The sequence below is a fragment of the Gambusia affinis genome, linkage group LG12 (genome assembly GCF_019740435.1).
Source record: "Gambusia affinis linkage group LG12, SWU_Gaff_1.0, whole genome shotgun sequence".
Classification (NCBI taxonomy): domain Eukaryota; kingdom Metazoa; phylum Chordata; class Actinopteri; order Cyprinodontiformes; family Poeciliidae; genus Gambusia; species Gambusia affinis.
Window position 1 is genome coordinate 3,553,884 of NC_057879.1, and position 25,403 is coordinate 3,579,286.

Consider the following 25,403-nt stretch of genomic DNA (forward strand, 5'->3'; position numbering starts at 1 on the left):
AAATCCCTCTTCCTTAGGTGACTGTCACCTAAGGAAGAGGGTAAAACATAGGTCACAGTGACCTAAGGCATTTTTTAAATAAATAAATCCACCTCTTTGTGATTGCTGTGTGATGCAGTCTTAGCCTAAAAAAAAGGGGAAAAAGGATTTTATTTTCACTTTTATTGCAGTAGCACAAGAAAATATTGTGGAAAAAGTCCATATCACCCACCGTTGGTTTATCAGCAAAACCAAAATTAGGTGACGAAAACGACTCAACTTGTAATAGACTTTAACTATACCCCAAAAGCAATCTGCTTCATATGAACCAGATCATCAATAATTGCTTTCTTTATATTTCAAAATCCAATAGATTGCGTATATTTTGGAGCTTTTAGCTGCAAGGTTACAAGAATGTAAAATTGTATTTTTCATTCGCCTTTTTTTTGTTGTTGTTGTTGTTGTTTTGTGTGTGTGTGTGTGTGTGTGAGTGTGTGCGTGTGTGTTTTATTTTGTCGTTTTGTGTCTCTCACTCCTTGGTAGAGCCCGTGATAATCCCTCCCCTTCAAACTCCCAGCTTTTGTACAAACTCAAGCAAAAAAATAAAACAAAACAAAAAAAACCAGGATGCCACAATCATGCCAACAGCAACCTGCAGGAGAAAAAGGAAAAAAATGGCTGTGCCCGCCTGCCTGTCTTCCAGCTCATTTAAACCCATCTGATGATCTGCCCTTCATGTTTATCCTCAGAGGACAAACATTAGTTAACCCCTGAGCTTTGAGTAACGGGCTCTGGCCTGGGGAAGAGAGTGGGTGTGGAGTGGGGGGGGGGAGTGTGCTGATCGTCTCTGTGTGGGGAGCCCACTGGGACTCTCAGTGCTGCCGCCGCTGCATTGATTTACTCGCTGACACCAGAACTGATGAGGGATCAAGCTGGCCACGGTCCAGCAGAGGCAGATTGGATGGGGGGAGAGGAAGAGGGGAGTGAGGTGAGGTGAAGCGGAGAGAAGCGGGCGAGGGTGGGCTTCTCCCCTGGGGGGGGGGCAACGCTCCCCTCCCTCCCTTGTTGATGGAGAGGGCCCGCAGCGCACTTGTTAAGCCATTGACCTTTAATACACACTTGTCATCTAATATGTTACACATGTGCGGGATTGATCCGGCGGGGCGCGCGCGCGTGCGTGCTTAAGGAGCCACCGGCCCGACGCAGGTCGGTCGGTTACGGAGCAGCGCGCGCGCAAACCTCCTCCGGAGCGCATCATCTGCGTCCTCACGGTGACGGCGGAGGGATGCCTCCCCCCCACACACCCTTCTGCCCCCCACTCCCACCTCTCCTCGCTGCCTTCCGTGGAGGGAAACCGAACCTCCTCAGCTGTGGGGATGATAGGCGGGGCAGGTGGGGCATCCTCGCTCCGCTAGCGGGTGTGACAACAAGGACAATAGCAACAGGGACAAGTCCCAAAAGCCGCATCGGAAACACCGGGGGCGGGGTGTCATCGCGGAATAACCCCTAACCCACCAACTGGGCTGTGATAGTGGGTCTAATTAAGGAAAACAAAAGCGGGTCCGGTTTCTCCCACTGAGACAATAAACAAACTGAAGACATGGAGTGGACCGCTCTGGTTCAGTTCTTACAGTGGCTCTCTTTCTTTTTTTTTATTGAATTTTTTCCTGTTATGTTACCAGAAATCAAACAGTCTATTGTTTATACGCAGCAAACAAACAAACAGGAAGAAAAAAAAGCAGATATTTAAAAAAACAAAAAAAGAATCATACCTTCTACAGCCAGGACCACAGGGACAACAAGGCTGCACACCCAAAGCAAGTAATCCATTGTCATAAACCAGGCGCTTGCAACATGAAGAAAGGTGTGCAGACTGGACCCCCTCGGACGGACTGGAGACTCAAACGCAGAGAGCCGCAGCACCAGCAGCAGCAACAGCAGCAGAGCTTTTTCTTCTCATGTCTTCAGCTGGGATCGGGGGGGCCGAGGAGAGAGGGAAGTGGAGGGGATACGGGGTGTCTTAGAGCCCCGATCAGGCGCACAAATCCTCAATATAAAACCATGCAGGCTGGTGCCGTTTTTACTCCTCCGAGGTGATGAATGTCGCGCCGCTTCACAGTCTCATTCTCTTTGTGTGACTTTACCGACAGCGAGCTCCGCTCCAGGGGCGCATCTCCGCGCCGAGGGCTCGCCCGGGGGCGGGAGCAGGGGGGGTGCAGGCGAGGTACCGGAATCCCGGTGGGTGAAGTCCTGTTCTGCGCAGAGGGACCCGAGAAGCGGCACCCTATCCAGCTCCGTCAGGATGGTGCTCCTCTGCGAGGGATGTGCGTCGGAATGGCAACAGAGACCGAAAGAGGGTGAAGGAGGGAAGGAGGGAAGGCGGGGGGGCTGAGGGGGGACTCAGCAGCAGCAAGCCTGACATATTTAGTCCCATGCTTCCTTCCAAGACTTTCAAAATAAGAGCACACAAATAACAAAATATAGTAATAATTAATGCATTATCTGAAACAAACTTACTCTGCAGGTCCCCCTTCCCACAAATTTTGCTGCATACTGCTGGCCAGCTGGCTGAAGGAAAGAATGTAAACTGCTGTTTAGAAATATTTTCTTCCCAGTCAGAAACGTAATATTGTGTGAAAACTTCCCTACAATGATATTTTATCTATATATCACTTAAAGAGACTGCTTTGACTGTGCTGCACATACAAACGTCAAATGATAAATTGGTGCTTATTTATAATTGGGCATCAAACTCCCAGTGTGCCCCTGTTATTTGATGGTGTTATAAAGACCATAACTATCAGAAAGCAACTAAAAACCTCAAATACTTTGGACTTTCTCTAAATACCAGCAAATTTTGGACTTATTTAGCCTGTGGTGAGAGAAAAAATGGGTGCTATACTGTCAACATGTTCTTGATTTTTCTTACTGTTACAATTCTAAGCTAAATATTTAACACTCATTATTTTGTTTACAATCTAAATATTTAACTTGAGAATTCAGTATTTAGATACCAAGCTAAAGGTTTAGGTCTGAGCTAAATGTTTAATTTCCTAAGTATATATTTATTTTTCAAACTAAGTATTTAGCACTGACCTGAATATTTAGCTAGCAAGCTAACCTAACTAAACATTTAGATTAGTTGGCTAGCTAGGTTAGCTTGCTAGATTTCAAGCTAAATATTTAGGTTGCGAGTTAAAAATTTAGAGATGTGACATTTATAAATGTATTAATGACATGGTGGAAATATGACATTTTTGTTTTACTTAGCATGTCCTATGGGGAAAAAATGGTTTCAAAGTTTGTCTAGTTCTTTACTGTGAAACTCTAGCTTTGAGGCAAAAGAAGAAACAAACTCCCCACACAGGATCAGATATAAGCTACTTCATCATAACCAAAGATGCTATGGCTTAACAAAGTCTGACGTCACTGATTGGAAAATAAGGCTTTTACTTTGTAGCGAAAACCCCCCAAACTTCCGTTCGTGTCCAAGCTTCTTTAAACCGAGCTCGACGCAGCCGTGTGCGCGCGTGGAAGCGGGTGCGGGACAAAAGAGTGTTAAGGTGGGAGGAAGAGGAGGTGGCGGCGAAGGAGACTTGTTAGTGTGCCCGCAGACTCGTACCTGCCAGGCGGCCGCCGCTGCGCTTAACACCGGCCTGAAGGTTGCGCACAGCGCCGCTGCAGCGCCGATCGATGGTGGCATTAAATGGACTGCGGTCATACCGGCGGAGAATGTCAGCGAGAGCCGTGAACAGACAGCGCTTCCCGCGGGTTATTGAGTGGCCAGGGTGGCTGATACTCCATAATAACCATCTGATTTGAGCTCAGCCACACTGGATTTAACAGAAGCAAACCCGCAGATTTCACTTAGTCTCAGCATGAACCGTTGCTATGGACGTAATTGGATATTAGGAGGGATAACATAAAGAAGGAATGGGTTGAATCGTTTTACAGCAGTCAGTAAACTTTTAGCAAGGTTGAGTAAGAGCTTCTGGTAGGCCTATCAGGGCATGTCAAGATTTCAGTTTTAAACTGCAAATTATATGATACTGTTTATTAGATTAAAATCATTTAAAAGTGATTCCGGAGAAAATGACTGGACTTTTCTCCATTGAAGCATGAAGTGAATCAGTGATGACCCTTTCTTACCTGTTGCTCCACACTGTTGGTCAACTGGCTGAAAGAAGGCTACCTAACCTCACCCAACAATTTTTCTCAAATAATGCTGTTTTAAGTCCGTCTTTACCTGTGCACTGCAGGTCAGCTGGCTGTTAGGATGACACTTAAGGTGCATTCATACCACCTCTAGCCCACTTTATCCAAACTCTAGTTCATCTGCCTAGAAAGTCCAGTTTGTTTGGTGGAGACCTAAGGTCACATGTTCAACCTGGGTTTCCAAGGTCAGTACTCCAGCATTTTAGGTTCTGAAAAATGGTCTGGTACCACATTACCATTATCAGGGAGAAGCTCTTATAACTGAGTAGAGCTCAGCAAAAAAGGACCATTATTCATGTAATGCTGTATTAGGAAAGCTACCAGAGCTACCTGATACAAATAACCACCCTATATCAGTTTCTTAAAGGGGCAGTATTATGTAAATCCAACTTTTTTTTTTAGCTTTACGTCATGTTATGATGTTATTCCCTCATCAGAAACACACCTGGACCGTTGCCTTGACTGTTTTCATGCATGTTTGAGAAATCCTTGAGTCTCTAGTGGCAACCAATCAGCTGTGCAAAAACTCCTGGGTGGACCTAGCGTCTCTTTGAGGACTTAGCTCCTCCTCAGAGCTGCCGTTTCCAAGCTTCCGGAGCTGTGACTTTACAGAGCAACCCTTTCCTGAGACTCCCCCATCAGCTCCTTCAGACTAGCCAGCAGCAATTAGCAAAAACCTGGTGGACCTGTGAATCTGCTGAGCTCATTATAGGAGCTACTTCTCAGTGCAACGCTGGTAAAAATGTTAAACGGTTAACAGAAGAACCACGTTGTGATGACTTCCTGACGGTGGAGTTTCAGAGACAGAGTTTCTTAAAGAAACAGAGACCCAATTTTAAGGCGTTAAATTATGAAGTCAAATTTCTATTAAGTTGTATTTTATTTATAGCATTTTTTTTATGACTTAAGGTAACAGTTACTTGATCAAATGGATTGTGTTACTCTACATAGAGTTGTAGTATGCTATTCGACACATTAACCATGATTATTTCAAACTAATCATTTTAGTATGTTTTTATTGAAAATTAAATAAATGCCATAGATCCTTATATGCTGCTGAGCTATTGTTATTGAGATATTGCAGTGTGATTTTATGAATTCCTTTTAAGGGCAGGAGGCATCATCGCTGCTTTTCCGTGCCAAATCAAAGAAATTACATAACGTCACATTGTATTTAGAGCTGTCTGGGCGTGCTGTGGTGGCGTAGGGGATAGCACAACCCACATTTAGAGGCCTTGAGTCCTCGACGCGGCCGTCGCGGGTTCGATTCCCGGACTCAACTGACATTTGCCGCCTGTCTTCCCCTCTCACCTTCCCCCTTTCCTGTCAGCCTACTGTCATATAAGGGACACTAGAGCCCACAAAAGACCCCCTGGAGGGGAAAAAAAAAAGAACTGTCTACAGTGACAGTCTGGCATTTTTACTCTGACTTATCATCCAGTTGAGACTCATACCAGCCCCTGCCTACAACTCTGTGCCACCACAGACACTCTTGCCTGGAGAGGATCATATTTGTCTTTGAGCAGTTTATGAAACAGGATCCAGTTGACCAGTCTACCAGTGGTGGTGGAACCCTGACAGACACTTCCCTCATTAGTTCTTGTCATACTTTGACCTTTCGCGTTCTCTGTCTCACATTCTCTCCCTTTTACATCAGATCACAAACCGTGATCTTTTGTCCCTTGTTGGGCTCCAGAGGAGTGTGTGTGTGTGTGTGTGTGTGTGTGTGTGTGTGTGTGTGTGTGTGTGTGTGTGTGTGTGTGTGTGTGTGAGCTGGTAGTATAGCTCTCAGCCCAGGGACAGTGCTCCCCTTCACACTTCCAATTCATCTGTCTGTGAGCCTCTGTTCCCACTGGGTCTCCACACAGGAACACACACACACACAGTCCAACCTCTTCCCAAAAGGGAAAAAAAAAAAACAGCTTATGACGCCCCCCCTCCCACTCCCCAAGCTTCAGATACACACTTCCAAGCAGTTCCCCCCTCCCCATCCCGCCGTCCTCACCTCCCTAACTTCCTTTGTCTCTCAGGCTTTGTGTTCTAATTAACTGCAGTTCAGCTCCCAGCAGGACGGGGTCAGCCCGCGCCACTGAAACCACTGACGGACAGCTCTTTTTAACCAGCAGAAAAGAGGGGGGGAAAAAAGAGGTGGAGAAGAAGAAGAAAACAGCTGTCACGCCGGCATCCGTACAGTCATCATGACCAGGTGATTTTAAACGCTGTCTGCTGCTGCACAGTTCTTTCTAATTAGTCTTTTTTAATATCCCCCACTGACTGCTGATTGCTTGTTTGTGTGTGTTTTCTAAGAAGCTCCTTGGAGACCCACTGCGAATCGGACATTTTTTTTTTTTTTTTTTTTTGTACAAATCTACTTTTGAATTCATCTTTCAATCCCCCTGGTATCTCGGAAAAAAACACGGCGTGTGGAATGTTTCTAATTAATGGCTCAAAAAGCCGATACAAATCCAATCTCAACCCCTTTTGTTGTGCGTGTTTCTCACTCTTAATAAACTTCCATTTGATTTATTCCTGTAAAGATGAGGGGAGCAGTGCAGCAGTGGTAGAGATATGGAGATTTGCAGGAGCGTAATCGCAAATGGAGAAATTTAGAAAAGGATCAAATTTTTAACTTTAGAACTTTGTCTAGTGAGGGAACGATACCATTTTTAAAAAAATACTGTTTTGTCCAATAACCCACAGCTTACTTATAAATATAGTGACAAAGTCATTAAGTTAGCAACAGTGGGATGACAACGAGAGGTTTGTTTAGAAAGTAACCTTTTAGCAGCTATTAAACATACTCTTTTCTTCTTCTGTTTTGAAAAATAGTGTTTTTTTTTATTGGTCTGTTCTATTCTAATTTAGAAGATCATGTTTTCATCAGGGCTGCACGGTGGCCCAGTCGGTAACACTGTTGCCTTTCAGCAAGAAGGTCCTGGGTTCGAAGACGACAGGAAGTGTTAGGAGGGTGACGGTTTGCTTTTGTTTTGTTTGCTTTTTTTCTGGCTCACAAACATCACACAGTTCGTGAAAGGTTGTGTGTCATTTGAACGCATTGAATTTATAATAGACGACTACAATTTCCCTACAGTGGCGCATACGTTGCCTCTCCCAGTGTTAATGAGTGGAAGGGAAAAAAATGTGTCCTTGTGTGGTCAAGGACTAGAGAGCTTTAACATTTATGTGTACATAGCTACCACTTATGTAATTGGCATGCATAAAGGAATTTGTGGGAGTGGAGTAACCAAAGCTGTCTCTGATCCAGAGGCGCTCAGGCTTTTAAATGCAACCCTGACCTCTGCTGTCAATACTTTGTAAAACTCCTCCTCTACAGAATGATGATGCATAATCATCATTCATCTCTTCTGCTCTCTCCTCTTCAGCTCAGTTATGCTTTTTGTTTGTTTGTTTGTTTGTTTTATCACCAGGGGTGTCAATACATTTCTTTGCATCTGTACCAGAGTTATAAAGTCTCTGGGTTTTTCATTATAATTTACTTTTATTTAGTTGAGACTTTGTCTAACTCGGTTTTAATAATTTTAGTGTGTTTCTAAGTTTTTAAAGGTTATAAATTAAATATTGTTTAGTTTAGTTTTCAGTTATAGTATACTACTAGTATTATTTACCAGCACTACAGTAACTAGTGCTACTAGTAGTACTACTTAGCATAACCAATGAAAACCAAACCTTTAATTCATAATTTAAAAACTAGCAAACACACTCAAAAATTATTGACTGAATTAGACAAACACAAAGTCACAATGAAATAAAACTCACAGTCACTAGTTATACTTTAACTAGTAGTAGTTACTAGTTATTCTGTAACTAGTAACTACTGCTAGATACTTGTTGTTGCTACTAGTATCTAGTGGTAGCAACAGAATTCAAAAAGGTCAAGTATTGTATTGTGATTATGTATACATTGATTGGATATTGAACACTCAGCAGAAGATGTCATTTTCAAAAAATGTGTTCAATTATTGTTGGACAGCCAGCTAACTGGTGTTTTCTCCTAAATTTTTCTGTCGTCATTTTGGGGACTAGAGTAAAGAGGATTATGGAGTGTCTTAATTTTCTAGTGTAGGGAAACACAAATCAATTTCACATCAGTTCAATAAGCCAATAAACAGATTAATAAACACGGAACATATATAGTTTAATATAGTTTAGTCTTTTAACCGCGTATAGTTCCACTCACTTATTATTTTTCCCCATTAATTACCGTTTTTATTTATTTGAGTTGACGAAATTTAAGGTCTTGCTATTTCGCTAGTTTTGGCTAGCTATAATAACGTTGGTCTGCATGCCAAACTCACGTAAAGACATATGAATGGGTCTAGACAGCAAAAGGGGGGAAAAAAACGCATATGAAATATTCCAGAGTTCATCCATGCTCTGTGTTCAGGTGTTACATCAGCAGGAAAAAAAAAGTTCCCCAGCTCAGACAGGATCAACAGGTAAGCTAATGTACATCCCAAAGCTACACTGACGTTACCAGCGGGCCGGCTGGCGCGCGCCTCTGTTGCCGCTCTGACAGGTGGAATAAAGAAGTGCCGATCCAGAGACTCTTCCCGTCCAGCAGCAGATGAGAAACCAGTTCCTAAGCTCCAGCGGGGGGCGAGCGGAGGGAGAAGGGGGAAGAAAATACATATTTCACGGAGCGTGGAGAAAAGTCCCCAGGAGTCCCGGGTGGAGGGAATGTTAAGTTGACAAGAAGGGGACAACAGAACTTCTCCACAAAGCGAGCTGCGTGTGTATTTTGAAGTGTGACCGGTTCGACTCGGGCGCGTGCAGCGCTCGCGGATTTATCCTACACACATGCCGCTGTTTCTTTTTTTCATTAAAAAAAAAATCAATATTACATGAATTCAGCAAGCTCCTAATCCTGAGAGCTTAAGTTCTTTGCATGTTATGTGTTTCTCCCATGCAGCACTTAAATATATATACATATATAAAATGAATTATTTTTTTTTAAAGGGCAAAATCCATATTCATTCTACAGATTCATAATTTAGTATAATTACAAACTGAAAGGCCACTGCTGGGGAAAAACACAGTTGGGGGTCGGGCTTTCTGTAAGTTAATCAAAAGAATATTTTTTTATAAGATTCTCTTTCAGGCCACAGGCTTAACAGAATGTGCTCTGAATGCATGTTTAATATGAGTCTATTCCTCTTTAAATCCAAAGAAATACCGAAGCTAAACTTGAGCACAGAACGATAATAAACCGTCGTGTACAAGCTGTTAGGCAGCCTTTGATCTCCTCTCGTGTAAAACTTAGTTTGCAGTCACAATTTCATTTTTCTTCAGAGCTTTGAGGACCTTTTTTTTTTTTTTTATCCTCCGCTTGATGGAAACTGATGGTAAAGTTCATATCATGTTGCGCTGAGAATAAAGTCTCCCACCATTTTGTCAAGCTGTCATAAAAAGACAATCTGTCATGTTTTAAATCGGCCCTGGGAAGTCGGCAGGGGTCTTTTTGTGGAGCTGCTCTGTCGAGAATCAGATTCAACTCAGTGCCTCTCGTCTTGTATTATGCTGAAACTTCAGTTTTGTTGTTTTTGCTGTATTCCATTTGCCCGTTGGACAGGCCTGCAAACGTTAAGTCAGTTAAAATTAGGAAAGCCTGATAAGTTTGTGGAAAGAGTCAAACTGAAAAACCATGAAAAGCACTTCTTCGTGTGCCTCATCAGATGATAATATTTTGACTATTCTTCACGAACAATGTTGCGAGACTCTAAAAACTCGTGTTATGTGGGTCCATGCTTTGAGAGCCACAAGTGGTCAAGAACCAATCAGAAAATAGGTCAGGCTGCTGTTAGTTGGAGTCACTCCAATAGGATTTGGCAGATGGTAACGTCAGAGCCTTCATTATGAAGGCTACACCCTTCCTCCCAGTACACTGGCACTGCACAAAACAGTTCAAGAAACGATACGCTTTGCAGGTGTGACAGGTGTCATGTTGTTTCTTTTCAGAACTTTGGTTCAGATACATCCACAAACACAACTAAAACAGTTTGGATATATAAAAAACAAGACAAATGAAGAACATATCTCTATTCTATTTCAGCAGGGACTGATGGTGGAGTTGGATAACCGGGAGGAGGAGACGAATATGAAATGCCATGAACAGAACTGAAGTTCGTTGGATCCGGCGGTGAAGCAGAATGTGGCAAGGGTTGACGTGACAGACAGAGACACCGTAGAGATAGGTGACCGATGATGCTGCTGATATTTTTATAGTAAAATGTTTCTCTGCTAAATAAAATAATTTCTTATATCATCAACATAAGTTGTTTTTGTTTCTCGTTGCTTCGTGTCTTTAAAAATAACCTTTAAAAAGAGGATTACAAATGGATCTGAAATATAATCTGTGTTCAACAGTAAAATCCATCTTACATCCTCTTTAGCCTGGAGGATCTGGTGCATAAAGTTTCCAATTTAACCCAAAATGGGCTTCGTTCCATGAAAAGCTTTGGAAACATTTAGTCTGTACTTGTAGATGTCAACATGCATTTCAGAAGGATTGTAAAGCTCATTCAAGAATTTCACACCATCCAGTTCCGTCTTTATTACGCCTCCGGTGCTTTAAGTCCAAACTTTTAATTCAACCACAAACTTTAATGTGTTTTGACTGGATTTTATGTGAGGTTGACAGATTTTTATTTGCATCTAGGTCTGGACTTTAACTGGGCCAATCCAAGACTTGATCTAAACCATCCCGCTGTTTGTCTGGTTTGCGTCGTTTACCTGCTGGAAGACGAACCGCCAGCACAATGTCTGAAGAACAGCATTCCCACAGCATAATGGTTCCAACTTCATACTTCATACTGGCATGTTGTGTTCAGGGTGATCAGGTAGCTTTCCACCCACATATAGGGTTTTGCACGCAGCCCATAAAGTTATGTTACTGTTTCCATCAATGGTTTTAAGGTGCATTTTGAAATATCGCATGAGAAAAGGTTGATGACATTCAAAATAACTAAGTTGATTTTGGAAAAAAAAAAAATTCATGCTAGCTTTTAGTGTTTTTTTTACTCGTTAAAGGAGAGATAGAAACAAACTTGCTGAACAAGTTACGATGTGGTGAACATCTGCGTCGCATGACTGACTAGCTTTTTCATAAAGAAACATCGTCAGTGTCAGCTGATGTGACAAAATAATTACAACTTGGCAGATAGCAACACATTATTGAAATCCCCTCTCCCTTTTTTCTGAGATGTGAGGTCCAAGATAGTCTGGTCGAAAGCACCCCCTGGTTCTACGTTTCACTTCGTACAAAGGATCTGGACCCTTGACTCTTGAGAAACAGTTGCTTCCAGGAGGTGTGGACTTTGCTTAAGTTTTAAATTTTACCCTATAGCTAACGTTTAGCTGTGACGTTTGAAATGCGACAGTCCGATGCTATGAAACTTACCAGAAATTGCCTGAGCCGTAAACAAGCACCTCCCACTGCGAAGAGGGAAGTGGCGAGCTGATCAAGATTGGAAGTTTGGCCAACGCAGACTGAACAGATTCATTCACTTCCTCCACTGCCATGGCTAAAACTACAGGAAGACTACAATTCTAAAACAGCACAAGAAAAAAAATCAATGACATTGTTCAAAATTTCTCCTTCTACTCGCCTTTTTATCCTGGTTGAAATTCTACCAGAGAAATTAATTTCAATGGGAGAAAATCCAGATGGATCCCTAAAAGGAGATGGGAATCGTGTGAAATTTGTCCCTGGGAAGGGAAGGCAACTCCCAGGCAAAGTTCATGCTAGATTACAACCTCTACATCAAGTTTAAAGCCAACACCTGATAAAATTACTTTGAGTAACCTGGGGGATTCGCTCCAAACCAGTAAACGGAAAGACATTTATTTGCATTTTCCTTCCCCCCCCCAAAAAAATTTGCAGACAATTGGATGGAAACACACTTATGTCTGACCAGAACATCTTCCTCCATTTATTTATGATACTTAACTACCTGATTTCCCAATGGTGGAAGATACTTCAAAGTACTAATCCTAAGAAAATACACTTAAGTCTATGTTTATAACATGATTCATACTGAAAAAGGTTTGTGGCTATGAAAACATTTGCACGACACAATACCTAACCCCGCGACGAACTCATACCGTAGCTGTTATTTATAAACTAATCGTTACTTCTGGCGCCTGTTTGGTCTGCTCTCTCAACAAACCGAGTCACGTGACTGACCTGCAGCCAATTAAACTAATTATCCGTGAGGCTCTCCGGCAGAAAAACGATCTGCCAACAAACACCAGGAAGTAAACTTTGTGCTGGGTGAGACTGACGGATAATGAGGGGAGAAAAAAATAATAATAATAATCAAGAGGGATTTATTCGGATGATTTTACATATATTTACATAACTGTCAAAATCTTTCTGGGTTTCCTGTTTGCTGCTGCTACAAGGCCAAAATAAAGAGTCCTCGCTGATTGCAGAGGGAATCTTACATGATTGTGCTCAGACAAAGAAGCTGCCTGTTGGATACTGCTGGAGGGCAAAGGCACTGCCGGGCTTCTGGCAGACGCCTGTCACCGCGCTGTTCAGAGCTCCGCCGATTGATTATGATTTTGGTGTTGGTTTGAGTTTGTCTCCCGGCGTCACCGACTCCGCGAAGCTGTCACCGGCGGCGAGGAGCTCCAGGTGAGGGCGCGGAGCTCCACCGAGCGCCGCCTGCACACTTCCTCCGACTACCACCCGGCTAATGAGTGGAAAGCTGTCAGTTATTGTGGAGGACTCTCAGGATGGAGGGTTGGGGAAGGAGGTGGAGGGGAGCTGTTCAGGATGGCGGGTAATCGAAGGCACAAATACTCGTGAAATAATGAGCGCTCAGCCATGAAGTGAGGCAATACACAGCAAAAACTAGTTAAGACAATTTCATTTTCAGCGGGCACAGACACTTTTTTTTTCCAGCTGAAGTCTTTTTTTTTCTTTTTTTTTTTCCTTCAGAATTATTCACAGGAGGCGTTATTGATGATTCGCCACATTCTGCAATTTTCCCACCATTCTCCTCTTCCATTATTCATCCACCTCTACTTTTTAATCTCCTGTGAGCTGACTCAGAACTCCGCTTCCATTTGCAGACTGTTCCTCCTCCATGCTCATGTCTGTAGCATTGATTAAATGGACCCCAGTGGGCTGAGGGGGATTACATTGGGGTCTATTTGAAATGACATTTCTACAGTGTTTTTCCCATTACTGAGCATACTATTGAAATTTAGATAAACCGGGGGGAGGAGGAGGAAGTTCTGGGCATGGCTTTAGCTGATTTCTGAGTTTATTTGGGTCCGGTCCACATGGGTTCTGTTTGCTGCAATTTAACAATTACAAGCTTTGGTGTGTTTGCTAATTTTCTGCTCTCGCATCCCTCAGCAGCCTTGAGCGCCAGCAGAGTGAGTCCCCGCAGGAAGAGGACGGGGACGACAGGAAATAATAGAGACAATTGTTTTTCATGAGCCGAGACGGAGAGGAGACACAATCAAACGGGACGGAGACGAATCGGGTAACGAAGGACGGAGACTGGGAGATGTTGCTCAGTTATGTAAACTTTTTTTTTATTGATTTTTTTTATTTAACAGCTCATTAGTAAAAACCGAGGCGTCTTGTGAAGCTGGTTTGTCTACGGTCGAACCAGGTAAAAAGTGAACCTTGTCAAGGTTCCCTTTGTTTAATAAAGAAATGCAAATATGTTGATGCCAGTGGCAGTTTTTCGACATGAGCAAGACAACGTGCCACTCAGGGCCCAGTCCTACACTGACAAAAATACCTCTTTGGATGAACATAAAAAAATCATGGAAAGGTTTTCCACCTGATTACTTTGCTTTATTTCAGCACCATGTAATTCTGTTACACCTATTTAAAGCAAATGTGTTAGATCAACTTAATATATTAAAGTTATTCCAATGTAAAGCAATTGTGTTGGCTCAACTTATTTTATTACGGTTATTCTATTAAGTTTTGGCTGAACTTTGTTGGCTCAAATATCAACTCATTTACTATAGTTGCACCCAATGTAATTTATAAAGAACCAGCCAAAATAATGTGCAACGCTTTGGACCAAATAATTTACTTGACCAAGATTAACGGCAATTTAGTTGAGACCATTTTTTTTTTCTCTGAAGAGAGCTAGTGGCTCGTATTTTTTTGAGACAGTAGGCAAACGGGGTGAGAACATGGCAAAGGTCACCAGGACAGCAACGTCCAAACGTGCAGTGTGCTAAAACAAACATGCTTCATGCTGAAAGAAAGCTATTTAATCGTGTAAAAATCCTTTCCATGATTTAATTACATTAATTCAAAGACTTTTTTTTAAAAAAGACCTTTTTTACAGTTCTTAAATGCTGAAAGAAATTTAAGAACTGTTTCAGTGCAGTTCTTAAATGCCAATAGTGCCCTGCAGAGAAAAACAAATATCTATAGTTTAATGTGTAACTAAAACCTCTTTGAAGTTTTCCCAGGCACAAAACAGTGATGTCTCATAATCTCTTGTGATCCCCTGATCTCTCTAGACCCTCTTTGGAGGGAAATGAATCTGACTAAATTGATCTCAACTTGAATACGTTATTCAAGTTGAGACAAAAACGATTGTCTCCCGTGATCTCACTCGTCTTCAGCACTATATCAGTCTGACTAGAATGAATCATGTTATCTCAACATGATTAAATTTCATAAACGTGAAGTTGTTGAATTTCTTGTTTATCCAACATGATTGTATCACAATTTTGTTTGAAACATGAAATTATTTAGTTAAAAGTACATGATATTCTTTTGTTAATCTGATAACCCGCTAAGTTTGTTTTTTACAGTGTAGGGAAGCAAGTTATTAATTAATGAGTTAATCGAAAGTTGATTAGATTAAAACAGAAAATTATGGCTATGGTCAAAGTGCAAGAATAAATACACTGAAAAAAATAACTCTTTGGATGAGCATAAAAAAATCATGGAAATGTTTTCCACCTGATTACTTAATTGTTAATTAATTGTTAATTTTATTAATCAATTAATTTTATTAAATAATCACATAATATAATATCCAATATTATGGATGCGATCCATAATATTTTATTATAGGAATAATAAAATACTCCATAATAAATATTTTATATTTGATTTATTATGGATAAATAAAAAAAATAAAAAAAGTTTAAATTGTTAATCTGATAACCCCCTAAATTCGTTTTTTACAGTGTATACCAGAGGGCCGCAAATTAAAAAAATCTAACTAAAACATAACTAAAAGGTTATTTTGTATTTATTATTTGCTGCTCCACTCAGTTAGGAGTGGGGGGGTTCCTGCGTTGCGCCAGATGTGATAAAAATTGCGATTTTTGAATTTCAGCTGGATGATGGAGTTGAAGTTGGTGTCTGATTTGAAGCACCCAACACAGCGCTAAGCTAAACTGCTATGTCACTGTCCACGTTTCCATCACTAATGTGCACAAAACGTTGTGGATATTCTGCTAATGTAAAAAAAATAATAAAATCCCAATTCCCCAATTGCAGTGTTTCCGACAAATAGCAAAATGCAATTAAAATCACAGTTGAATACGTTTGTTCATGTTACCAGTCATTAAGAACTGTGGCAGCGGCGAATTTAAACACCCTCATGAATATCTTCATATTTCAGCCACTAGCACTCATCATCAGAGGAGACATTGGCAGCTTGTTCATTCATTGGAGCTGCAAGCTCCTTGTACTTGTCTACGGTTGAGGCGTTTTGGCACATTGTAGTCAGAGATCGGCTCTGTAGGTTTCTCAGTTTTGTTTCCTTTTTTTCTCTTTCTGCAGGTGTGGAGGCAGACAAAGAGGATGCTGACTTATGTTCTCTCTGTGCTTCTTTTTCTCCCGCCTCCTTCCTCTTCTTTCCCTTTGGACCTTTTTCCCCATCTTTATTACATTTGGCAAAAAAAAAAAAAAAAAAAAAAAAAAAAAAAAAACTAAGCAATTTGTAATGAAGTGGAGAGTGGAGCATCATGGTGAAGGCTGCAATGCTCCGTTTGTGAAAGTAAATTTCTAGGGTCTCACGCAGATGGTGAATATTTCACATTGAGAGCTTTTATATTATTTTATACATATATATTTGTCCTTCCAATTTTCCGCAATTCTATGGTCAGTGTAATTTCAGCTCTTGTGTTTTAAAGAAAGTGGAGAGTCATCATCTCTGGTTAACGATCTAAAACACTAAGATGTGAAGCACCTGAACACTGGATTGTTCTCAACTAAACACAGATTCTGTCAAACTCATTTTTTAATGTATTGAACCTTTATGTTGCTGAACACACACACACACACACACACGTATGGGATGATGTGCTCACCCAGCGGAATCACCAGTTTGATCCAAGCCGTTCCTTCACGTCATTGACTTGCTAGTCTTACTGCCTTTCTGAATATTATTCATGCAGATGGTGAAATATTTCATATCGAGAGCTTTTCTGACATCTATTATTAATGTCCTTCAACTAGAAAACCCGAGGCTTTTGGCCTCTATTCATATAGTATTCCACTTGACAAGTGTTCAGGTAAGCGGCGGCTGTGACATCGCGATATCCGCTGCTTCAGTAAACCATGTCAGAACGTTTTTTTTGTGTCCCGTATTTCTCATTGAGATTATTTTTATTTTTTTTAAATAGAGTCTCCTGCACTGCTGGATCCCAGTCCCATTCTTCCAGCTGAAAAAAAAAAAAAAAAAAAAAAGATATTTAGGAGAGCGACTCCTCATCCTGTTCTGGCTGCAGCATCTTGCTTTTCAGCTTCTATTGTGAAGAAAGCGAGCTCCCTCGAGGCCATTTCCCAATTAGTACCAGAAATCCAGTGACCTCTTTCGCTGCAACTCTGAGCAACTGATGATAAGATCAAAAGCCGCAATAAAGCATCAAGAACCGGAATGAACTTCCAGTGAGAAGGAAGAGTCTCATAAACAAGAACACACGGATGACGTTTTTCAGCCCATTTCTGAACTCGTTTCCCCACAGCCTTCCCCTTTTTTTTTTTTTTTTTTTTTTAAGCTTTTGGTTCTATTTTTGACACGTTTTCAGCCACTGCGAAGCTTTTCCAAACTCCACCGAAGCCCACAGTACGCTGGCTGTGTGTTGACACCGACAACAAGCCAACATCCACAGTGAGAGCTTAGGAGGAAGGTGGAGCGTTTTACAGCTTAAGCGCCTGATGTTGCCCACAGGAGACCGAAGGAAAGGGAGCCAGAGCAAGAGCTGATTGACTTCCTGCTTATGAAGTGAAGTGAGGAGAGTTATTAGAGGCATTTGAGAGCACGACTGAGGTTTTTCATTGAACTGTCTTTCGTTAAAGCGCTCGAAGCTCGTGAATTTCTCTCGGTGTCGACAGATTGACGCTGCTAAACGTCCGTATTATTTGGTGGGACGGAGCCAAGAAAATATCTGAAAACTGTGGTGTGTGTTTCCATTCAGTTCCCCTAGGACAATTATCTGTTGAACCACCTGGATTTAGAACTGCATCTGAACTTTGACTAGGCCAGTCTAATTCACAGCTTTGCTTTTTATCTTTGAGCTTTGTTCAGGATCATTGTCCTGCTGGACAGTGAACAATACAGCATTACGAGCATAAATGCACAACAACGAGTGGCAGAGTACAAACTAATAACAAAAAAAATAAAAAAAACAGTAGCTGTGGCGAAAAACTTAGTCAATATTCTACTAATATCGAAAAAACACAATTTTGTAATTGCGGTGTTTCCATTTAATAAGATTACAATCAATATGAATAACTTTGTTCACTCAACATGTTATTAAAAAAACTCCAACTACTTCCTGTCGTCGCCTCCTGTTGTGCCAGTGGCAACATCTGGTTGTTGATCATGTGATGCGAAAAAATGTTTCCATTGCAGTTTTGCCAAATAAACTGATTTTAACACGGACAAAAAAACAAAACAAAACAAAACACTTCATTCTAGTAGCAAAAACAGAATTTTTAAAGTATATTTATTCTGGAAATTTCAAGTTGCGCAATTATACAGTCAACGGAGACGTCTCATATTGAAATAAAAAAAAAAGATTCACATGGGGTTTAGTTTAGCCCATTGATATTTCTGAATGAAATATTTTCCACATCTAATGTATCCATCATGTATATTTTTTTCCTCCCCTCCAGAGGGTCTTTTGTGGGGTCTAGTGTCCCTTATTTGAAAGAAGGCTGACAGGAAAGGGGGAACGAGAGAGGGGAAGACATGCGGCAAATGTCGACGGGTCCGGGAATCGAACCCTCGACGGCCACGCCGAGGACTCAGGGCCTCCAAACGTGGTCCACGCTGTCCCCTACGCCACCACAGCACGCCCTCCATCATATATTCTTAATGTTTAATTGCACGATCCAGTTAAAAAATTTTACTGCTATAGGTTAAGCTAGAAATAAAATTTTTAGATCAAAGTCAACATTCCTCGTCATTCATGACCCTGATGCATGTTTCCAGTCGGATGTGCTGCTGTAGTCTGAGATTCCTCTGCAGGTTCAGTGAAATGTGTGACCCCGTTTCTCAGTCATGAAACAAACAAAAAACAGCCTGTTGGCATGAAAATCCTGTTTTTTTTCTAAATCTGACGACTGGAGCGATGGTGTGATAGTGAAAGTGTCCCAGAACTGGTTTGGTTTGGTAGTCCTGAAATAATAACGCTTGAAACAAAGAGATGTGGGCAGAGCAGCAGCACAAGGATCAGTGACTGGACACCAGCACTTCGGGGACCAGTCAGATGTCTCAGATGTCAGAAGGGGCCAGTGTCCCTCTGGCTCTTGGTTTAGATTTGTCAAGAAAATGTTTTCTTTACACAAAACTTGAACTGTCACCAAGACACAAGCCTGTCAGCAGCCAAGAAACTTCTTTTACTCTGTCAAAATGCAGAGATCTAAATGGAAACGACCTCCAAAGCAAAGGTTTGTTGGGAAGACACACACACACACACACGCACACACACACACACACACACACACACACACACATAAAAAAAGAGCAACGGTCTCCAGCCGCAGTCGTCAGGGGCAACTGTCCTGAAACTTTTGGAAGAATCTCTGTTCCAACACACCTGAATCAAATCAATACTTCATTAATGAGAGCGTAAAAGAATGTCGAGGATGAAATTAAATCATTTGACTCAATTATTTTTGTGTTTCAAAGGTTCAAGGTGCAAATCATCTGTATGTTTACATGTCAAAGCTGCAGCAGGTAACTTTTATTGAAAACATTGTCATGACTGTATGGCATAAAATCTGTGAAAACAAAGCTCCTTCTCCTTCTCCCAGTGGTAGCCATGTCACAGCCAGGAGGCGGGTCTTAATGCTGTCAATCACCTATCCAACAGGTGAATTTTTATGGCTTTATTGATATTGGTTGAAACCGCAATGGAAACACTCTTTTTTTTTTTCGCGTCACACAAGTCACTCGCCACTGGCACAAACCACAAAGAAGAAGACAAAAGGAAGCAGTTGCAGGACGATGGCGTGAACAAGTTTATTCACCAGTGATTTTTATTGTATTCAATATTGGCGGAATACTGACAAAGTTTTGCGCACATTTGTGGTGGAAACGCAGCTAATGATGCTTGAGAGAAATAGGTTTCAATGAAGCGTACGCCTTTAAAGAGAATGTTTCTACTTTTTATTGTCTTTTCAAATGATAATGACAATAATATTCAACTTTTATCTGCATACGTACAAGAGGGTTAATGCTAAAAGTTTAGCTAGAAATATTTTTTTAGGTTCAGGTATTTGAATTATTTTTTTAAAACATAATTAAAGCATATAATTATTGTTAGGGATCAAGCCTGCTTTAAAGGAAGACTGAGGATTCCAACTAACTTGAGGTTGACAACATTAGTAATCAGTAATTACAGTGCTATAACTGATTGTTGTGTTTGTTAGGAGCTAGCTGCCTGCTAATGCATTAACTAGAAATGTTATAGAAGATGTTAGGGTATTTTATGTCTTAGTTCAACCATATTTAAAAGTACACGAATTATTGGGGTTCAAAACCAGGCTAGAAAAAGAGAATAAAATGCAAAGAAATGATCTTCTGGACACCAAGTCCTTTGGAAAAGAAAATATTTCAGTCCTAACTGTTGGATACACTATTAGCTCCTTGCCAGCGTGGCAGATAGAAATGTCTTAAATATCTCCAGATATTTACTTTCCTAAATTAGTAGTAGATTTTCTTTCGTGGAGGTTAAGACTAAAAGCTAAAAAGACTAATGAAAACTGGAACATGATGTATCTGGTGAAAAACATTTATCCAATGGAGGTAACCGTTGCGTAAATTATTAGCTAGCCACTAGCTAGCATGTCAAAAATGATTACAATCGGTTATGTTTCTGTGATTATTGACAGCAGTGTATATTTTCTCTATGACCACATGGCTAGTAAGGCCTCACGCAGTTATAGTTTCAGTCACATCGACTGGTGTAAAAGAAACGTAGATGCAGAAAGCCTTAATTTGAGAACTGGAAGAGCTATTATTATCTTTGCCATCAATGTGACGTTTGTGGCCAAGCTGTGGTAGTGAGGAATAAGCATCTGGAAAGGCATTACAAGCCTTACATGCTAAGTAGCGTTGCCATGTTTTGTTGCCGTTTGGCTGAAGAACAATCAGTGTTTACAAGACCCATGAATGACAGCAACCGCAGTATCAGGGAAAGTGTTGTGGTGACGAAGTTAGTAAAGAACCACTAGCTTCGTGAAGATGGAAAGAAATGAATGCTGCTGCAAAGCCGCTTCCTTCGACACTGGAATTATTTGAAAGCATCAGTTAGTTCAGAAACATTAGTTGCAAGGATAAGGCCAAGGCCATCTGACTAAAGAAAAGCTGTTCCATCCATCACATTTGGCGGTTGTGATGATTCTGTCTTCAAAAACGTCGTCTTGTAGCTTTCAAAACATCAGATATAGAAAATAAAAATATTGATACCAAATAGAGGTGCAAACCCTAAAGCACAATTATTGTACATATTTCAATAATAAATGTGTTGTTGAGGATCAGAATTGGGCTAAAAATAAAAGAGTAAACCTTCCTATGGTATTCCGCTCGACTCTCATCTCCCTACAGTCTAGACTTTTTCCTGTTGAGCTGGATTCCTCTGGTACGATTTCATCAGAATCAGTGAACAGAAGTTGTGAACAATGACGTTGATTTTCTGCGCTGTTTAAGAATTGTAGTCTGAGAACTAAGCCGATCAGTCGTGTTGACCACACTCCCAAATGTTAAATTAAGATTAACAGAAGCCTCGTTCAGCTAGAGCGAAGTCAATTTCTGGTAAGCCTCATAGCGACAAATGTCACAGCTAAACGTTAGCTACAGGGTAAAATTTACAACTTCAACAGAGTTCACGTCTCCAGTAAGCAATCCTTTCTCAACAGCCCAGAGTCACGAAGTGAAGAGTAGAGCAAAGGGCTTTAGGTTTTGACCATGTTAGCATAAAAAAGAATAAAATAAAAGTGGAATGGCTATAGTAAATGTTTATATTTCATTTGTGTTTGCAACTTAATCTCATGTACAACGCACCAAAAAATACTAAGAGTATTATTTTTTTTAATTACTTTATAACTAACTGAAAGGATTTATTATTTCAGCTGAATGAATAAAGTAACTCGTAAAAGCATTCAAATAGCGTAATAAGTGAACTGAATAGCACAAATCTCTTCCCCATTTCTTATTCATGGTATGTAATGCAACAGCAGAGCTTTCCTCCACTTTCTAGTGTTCTGTCAGAATCTTTTATGGACACTCACTTGACAGAATTGTGTCCTCAGTCTTTCAAGAACTCGTCTTAAGTCTTCTTGGCTTTGCCACCATCAACAATATGAGCTGTTCATCCCGCGGCTCGCCCTGGAGACCAACGTAGCCTGACCTCATGAGTCCCAGCTAGGAGGGGGTGGGAAAAAAAAAAAAGCTAAGCAGTGAGTGTGTAGGTTGAAGGCTCTGGGAAACCTTTTTTATAATGAGGTCAGGCTGCTGCTGCTGCGTGCTCCGTGCCTGCGTGTATGAGTCAAAGCAAACGCACTCAGACGGGTTTATTTCATATTAAAGCAATATAGCTACATCCCTAAAGGCATTGAACGGAGAGGGAAAAAAAGATAAAATTACTCGCTGCCAAATTTAGCGGTAGTGGTGGTGATGATGACGATGAGCGCTTGTGACTGTTTGTCGCCCTCCAAGCCTGCTGTAGCTCTCCGTCCGAGCACCGGGCAGACAGAGGGAGAAGAAGCCTCTCCACTTCCAAGGATGAAGTTTGAGTCAGGTAATTTCATCTGGCACGGAGGGACGGAGGAAACATTACATCATAAAGCAACCTGCTGTGTGCATCGGTAAGCGTGTTCCCCGTGTTGTCAGCCGTGGAACAGGAGTGCCTTCAAGTGTCAGAGAGCTGAAATGCAGTTAAGTCAGGATTCATTGTTGTGTCGGCTGATGTTCCACACGGATGATTTATGGATACAGTTTGATTCTTCACACGGAAATTCATTGTTATTATTTGTTTCATGTGAAAGCATGTGGAAGGAAACCCAAAATGTTACAGGTAATGCTGCCTAAGCCTGTTGGAATAAGATATTAATCAATTAATTGCTTAATAACTTAAAATAATGTTTAGAGCTCACCCAGTGACACAGAAAGGGGGGGGGGGGGGATAAGCTTGTGGTCACGGGTTTTTATAATTAAGTTGTAGCCACAAATTAAACAAGTTGTTCCCACGAGACAATACGCTGATTTTTTTTCTTTTTTGTCTCCCATGGCACTTCCATTCAGGTTATTAGTATTTTTTGAAGGACAATTTTGTTTACAGCGTCATCATAATCCATTCTATTCATGGTTTCAGTTGTGTGTGGGTGTGTGTGATTTTTAATTTTATTTCTGTTTTATTGTTTTTGGTCATTGCGTTTTATTTTGACTGTTTAAAATGTCTTCCAGTTCCAGCGTTTAATCATCTTAAATTAAATGAAAGTTTATTGGTTCTAAATTATATTGTTGAATTTGCATTTAATTAAAACGCTTCAAACAAGACCTGAGTTATACAACAACACATTAATAACCTTAGAGCAGAAGGACCTGGACTTTGTCACTTTGTTGTGTCATGCAATTGAGAAAAAAGTTCTTGAATACTGAGGCTGCATGTTTGGTTGAATGGTGCAATTTAATTGGCCATTTGACATTATACTATTTGATATAATTACTGTACCATAGCCTCAGGTTAAAGGCTGTAAACAGGTGGAGGTGGAGGAAGAGACTTACTAACCTCCAATCCTCTGGGTTTATTTTCCCGCAGTGGCTAATGGCTGTTCTATATATTGTTCTATATATTATTTTTAATCCATTTAAGAGGTGGCAGTTCACATGCAACATGGAGCAAAGGTTGTACAACATTGGTGTTCTGTAACTTTGCAGTAGGGGGAGCCAAAGAGGAAAACTGTTGCAAGAAGTTTTGATTTGATAAACTAACATGTTTTGAATTGAATAACTAAAGTCTGAAAGTGGCTAGAGAAAATTGTTTTCAGATGTCGGTCTGCAGCTTATTACTTAAAATGTTTAGGGTGTAGGATCTTACTCCTGTCTACATTCAGGAAAAGATGAGGCTTTCCATGTGTACAGGGCTTTAAGCAATAAAATATATACGCAATGAGAAAGCGCTGAACCTCAGAGAGACAGTTTAACTGAGGTTGGATTCATTTCTTTTTAAAGTTTTCCATTTATTTTCTCAAGGTTTACTTTCTTTTTCATGTTGTTGTGTAAAACTGTTGAGAACCTGCCCATATAAAACTGGCCAACCTGCGATCATGCTGGCAAATCAAAAGTATTTTTATGAAAGGTAAAACTTTTATTTACCTCAACAAAATGTCTGCGTCCTTTGACCTTTGACTGCTTGTTGCAATGTTACTATTTACAGTGCACTTCTCTTTGCACTGCAGTTGTGGTGAAAAGCTTTAAGGATGACTGAATTATCTTATTTTCTACCACCTTCATACCCGTCACACTAGTTGTGTTTGCATTACACGTGCATGCAAAACTTTTTCAGTATTCTGAGTATGTCGAAAGAACACAGTTTAGCTATTGCCGTGTTTCCATGAAGTAAGAAATGCAGTTGAAATCTCATGGTAATAATTAAGTTCACGCAGTACCTCATTAAAAGTTAAAAATATTTTTCTTTTTTTTAATCAAAAAATCGGAGTGTTTCCTTTAAGGAAATTTATTACATTTTTGTAATTCCAATTTGCAAAATTTTAAGGCCAAAGTGATGCTGAAACAATGTTACAGTTATAGGTGTGCCGATCGATCGGCACAAAAGCTAAACAAATAGCCCGAAAAATAATTCAAGTCTTCGAGCTGGCGGTGTGAGACGCTGGTTCTGATCTCGCTCTTGGACCGCCGCTACTCGCTACAGACGGAGAACCGCTCCACCTCCACCCAGCAGTGAACTCTCACACCGAATGTCTGCTTAAAGCTGCAACATAGATACGCAGTAAAACTTTCGCTGTCCTGACATAAGACAGATAATCTCTGAAAAATAATCAATCTCCTCTGCCTCCTCCCTTTGTTCTGCAGAATTACTCAGCTCAGTCAGAAACAGCCAATCAGAATCAGCATTCATCAGCTAGCCGCGCTATCAGGAAGTTATGATTTAGTAACAGAGGACTGTTTATTTTAATGCAACCTGCATTTGACTTTGAATGAATGTCTTCCTTTATTTACTTCACATTATTTGATATAGGCAGATTTATTTGACTAATAAGTTATGGAACTGAGAGCCTTACTGTTAAATATTATTTTACTGATTGCAGGTTTTTCAGTTCTCCTTTTGATTGAGTAGCTGCTGTACTGTGCCTGCAAGTATTTTACATGTTTATGTCTAAATTAGATTAATTTATTGCCAGATAACTTTTGAATTTAGCCAGAATCAAGTAGTATCATTTCTACCTAAAGCAAAAAATGAACAGTCAATCCAGGCGATCGGCGGAGATCGGCTTCATGGGTGATCGGTATCGGTATCGGCGGCAAAACCTCTGATCGGAGCATCTCTAGCTACAATGTAACAGTTTGATTACGTACAGACCAGACTCCAGAGGATTTTTTTAAACATAATAAACACTAAAGCTCTCACACATCAGAAATGCTGCCCATGCAAACTGCTTCCGCTCAAAGAGAGGCGCAACATCCAAGAACAACAGCAATTTTCATGTTACACTATGC

At 40.7% G+C, this 25,403-nt stretch overlaps 1 protein-coding gene and 1 long non-coding RNA gene across 2 annotated transcripts in view; one reads left to right on the forward strand and one right to left on the reverse strand.

Moving 5' to 3' along the window:
• ephb3a (eph receptor B3a) overlaps nucleotides 1-2,341 on the reverse strand; it is a 66,492-nt gene extending 64,151 nt beyond the window's left edge. Inside the window, exon 1 of the mRNA XM_044133939.1 lies at nucleotides 1,752-2,341. Within this exon, the coding sequence (XP_043989874.1) occupies nucleotides 1,752-1,815 (64 nt within the window). The 5' untranslated portion in view covers nucleotides 1,816-2,341. The remainder of the gene's footprint in view (nucleotides 1-1,751) is intronic.
• Nucleotides 2,342-12,584: 10,243 nt separating this feature from the next.
• LOC122841363 lies at nucleotides 12,585-13,868 on the forward strand. The gene is made up of 3 exons (XR_006372379.1): nucleotides 12,585-12,850; nucleotides 13,583-13,709; nucleotides 13,786-13,868. It is a non-coding gene; the product is annotated as an uncharacterized LOC122841363 (long non-coding RNA).
• Nucleotides 13,869-25,403: the final 11,535 nt, after the last annotated feature.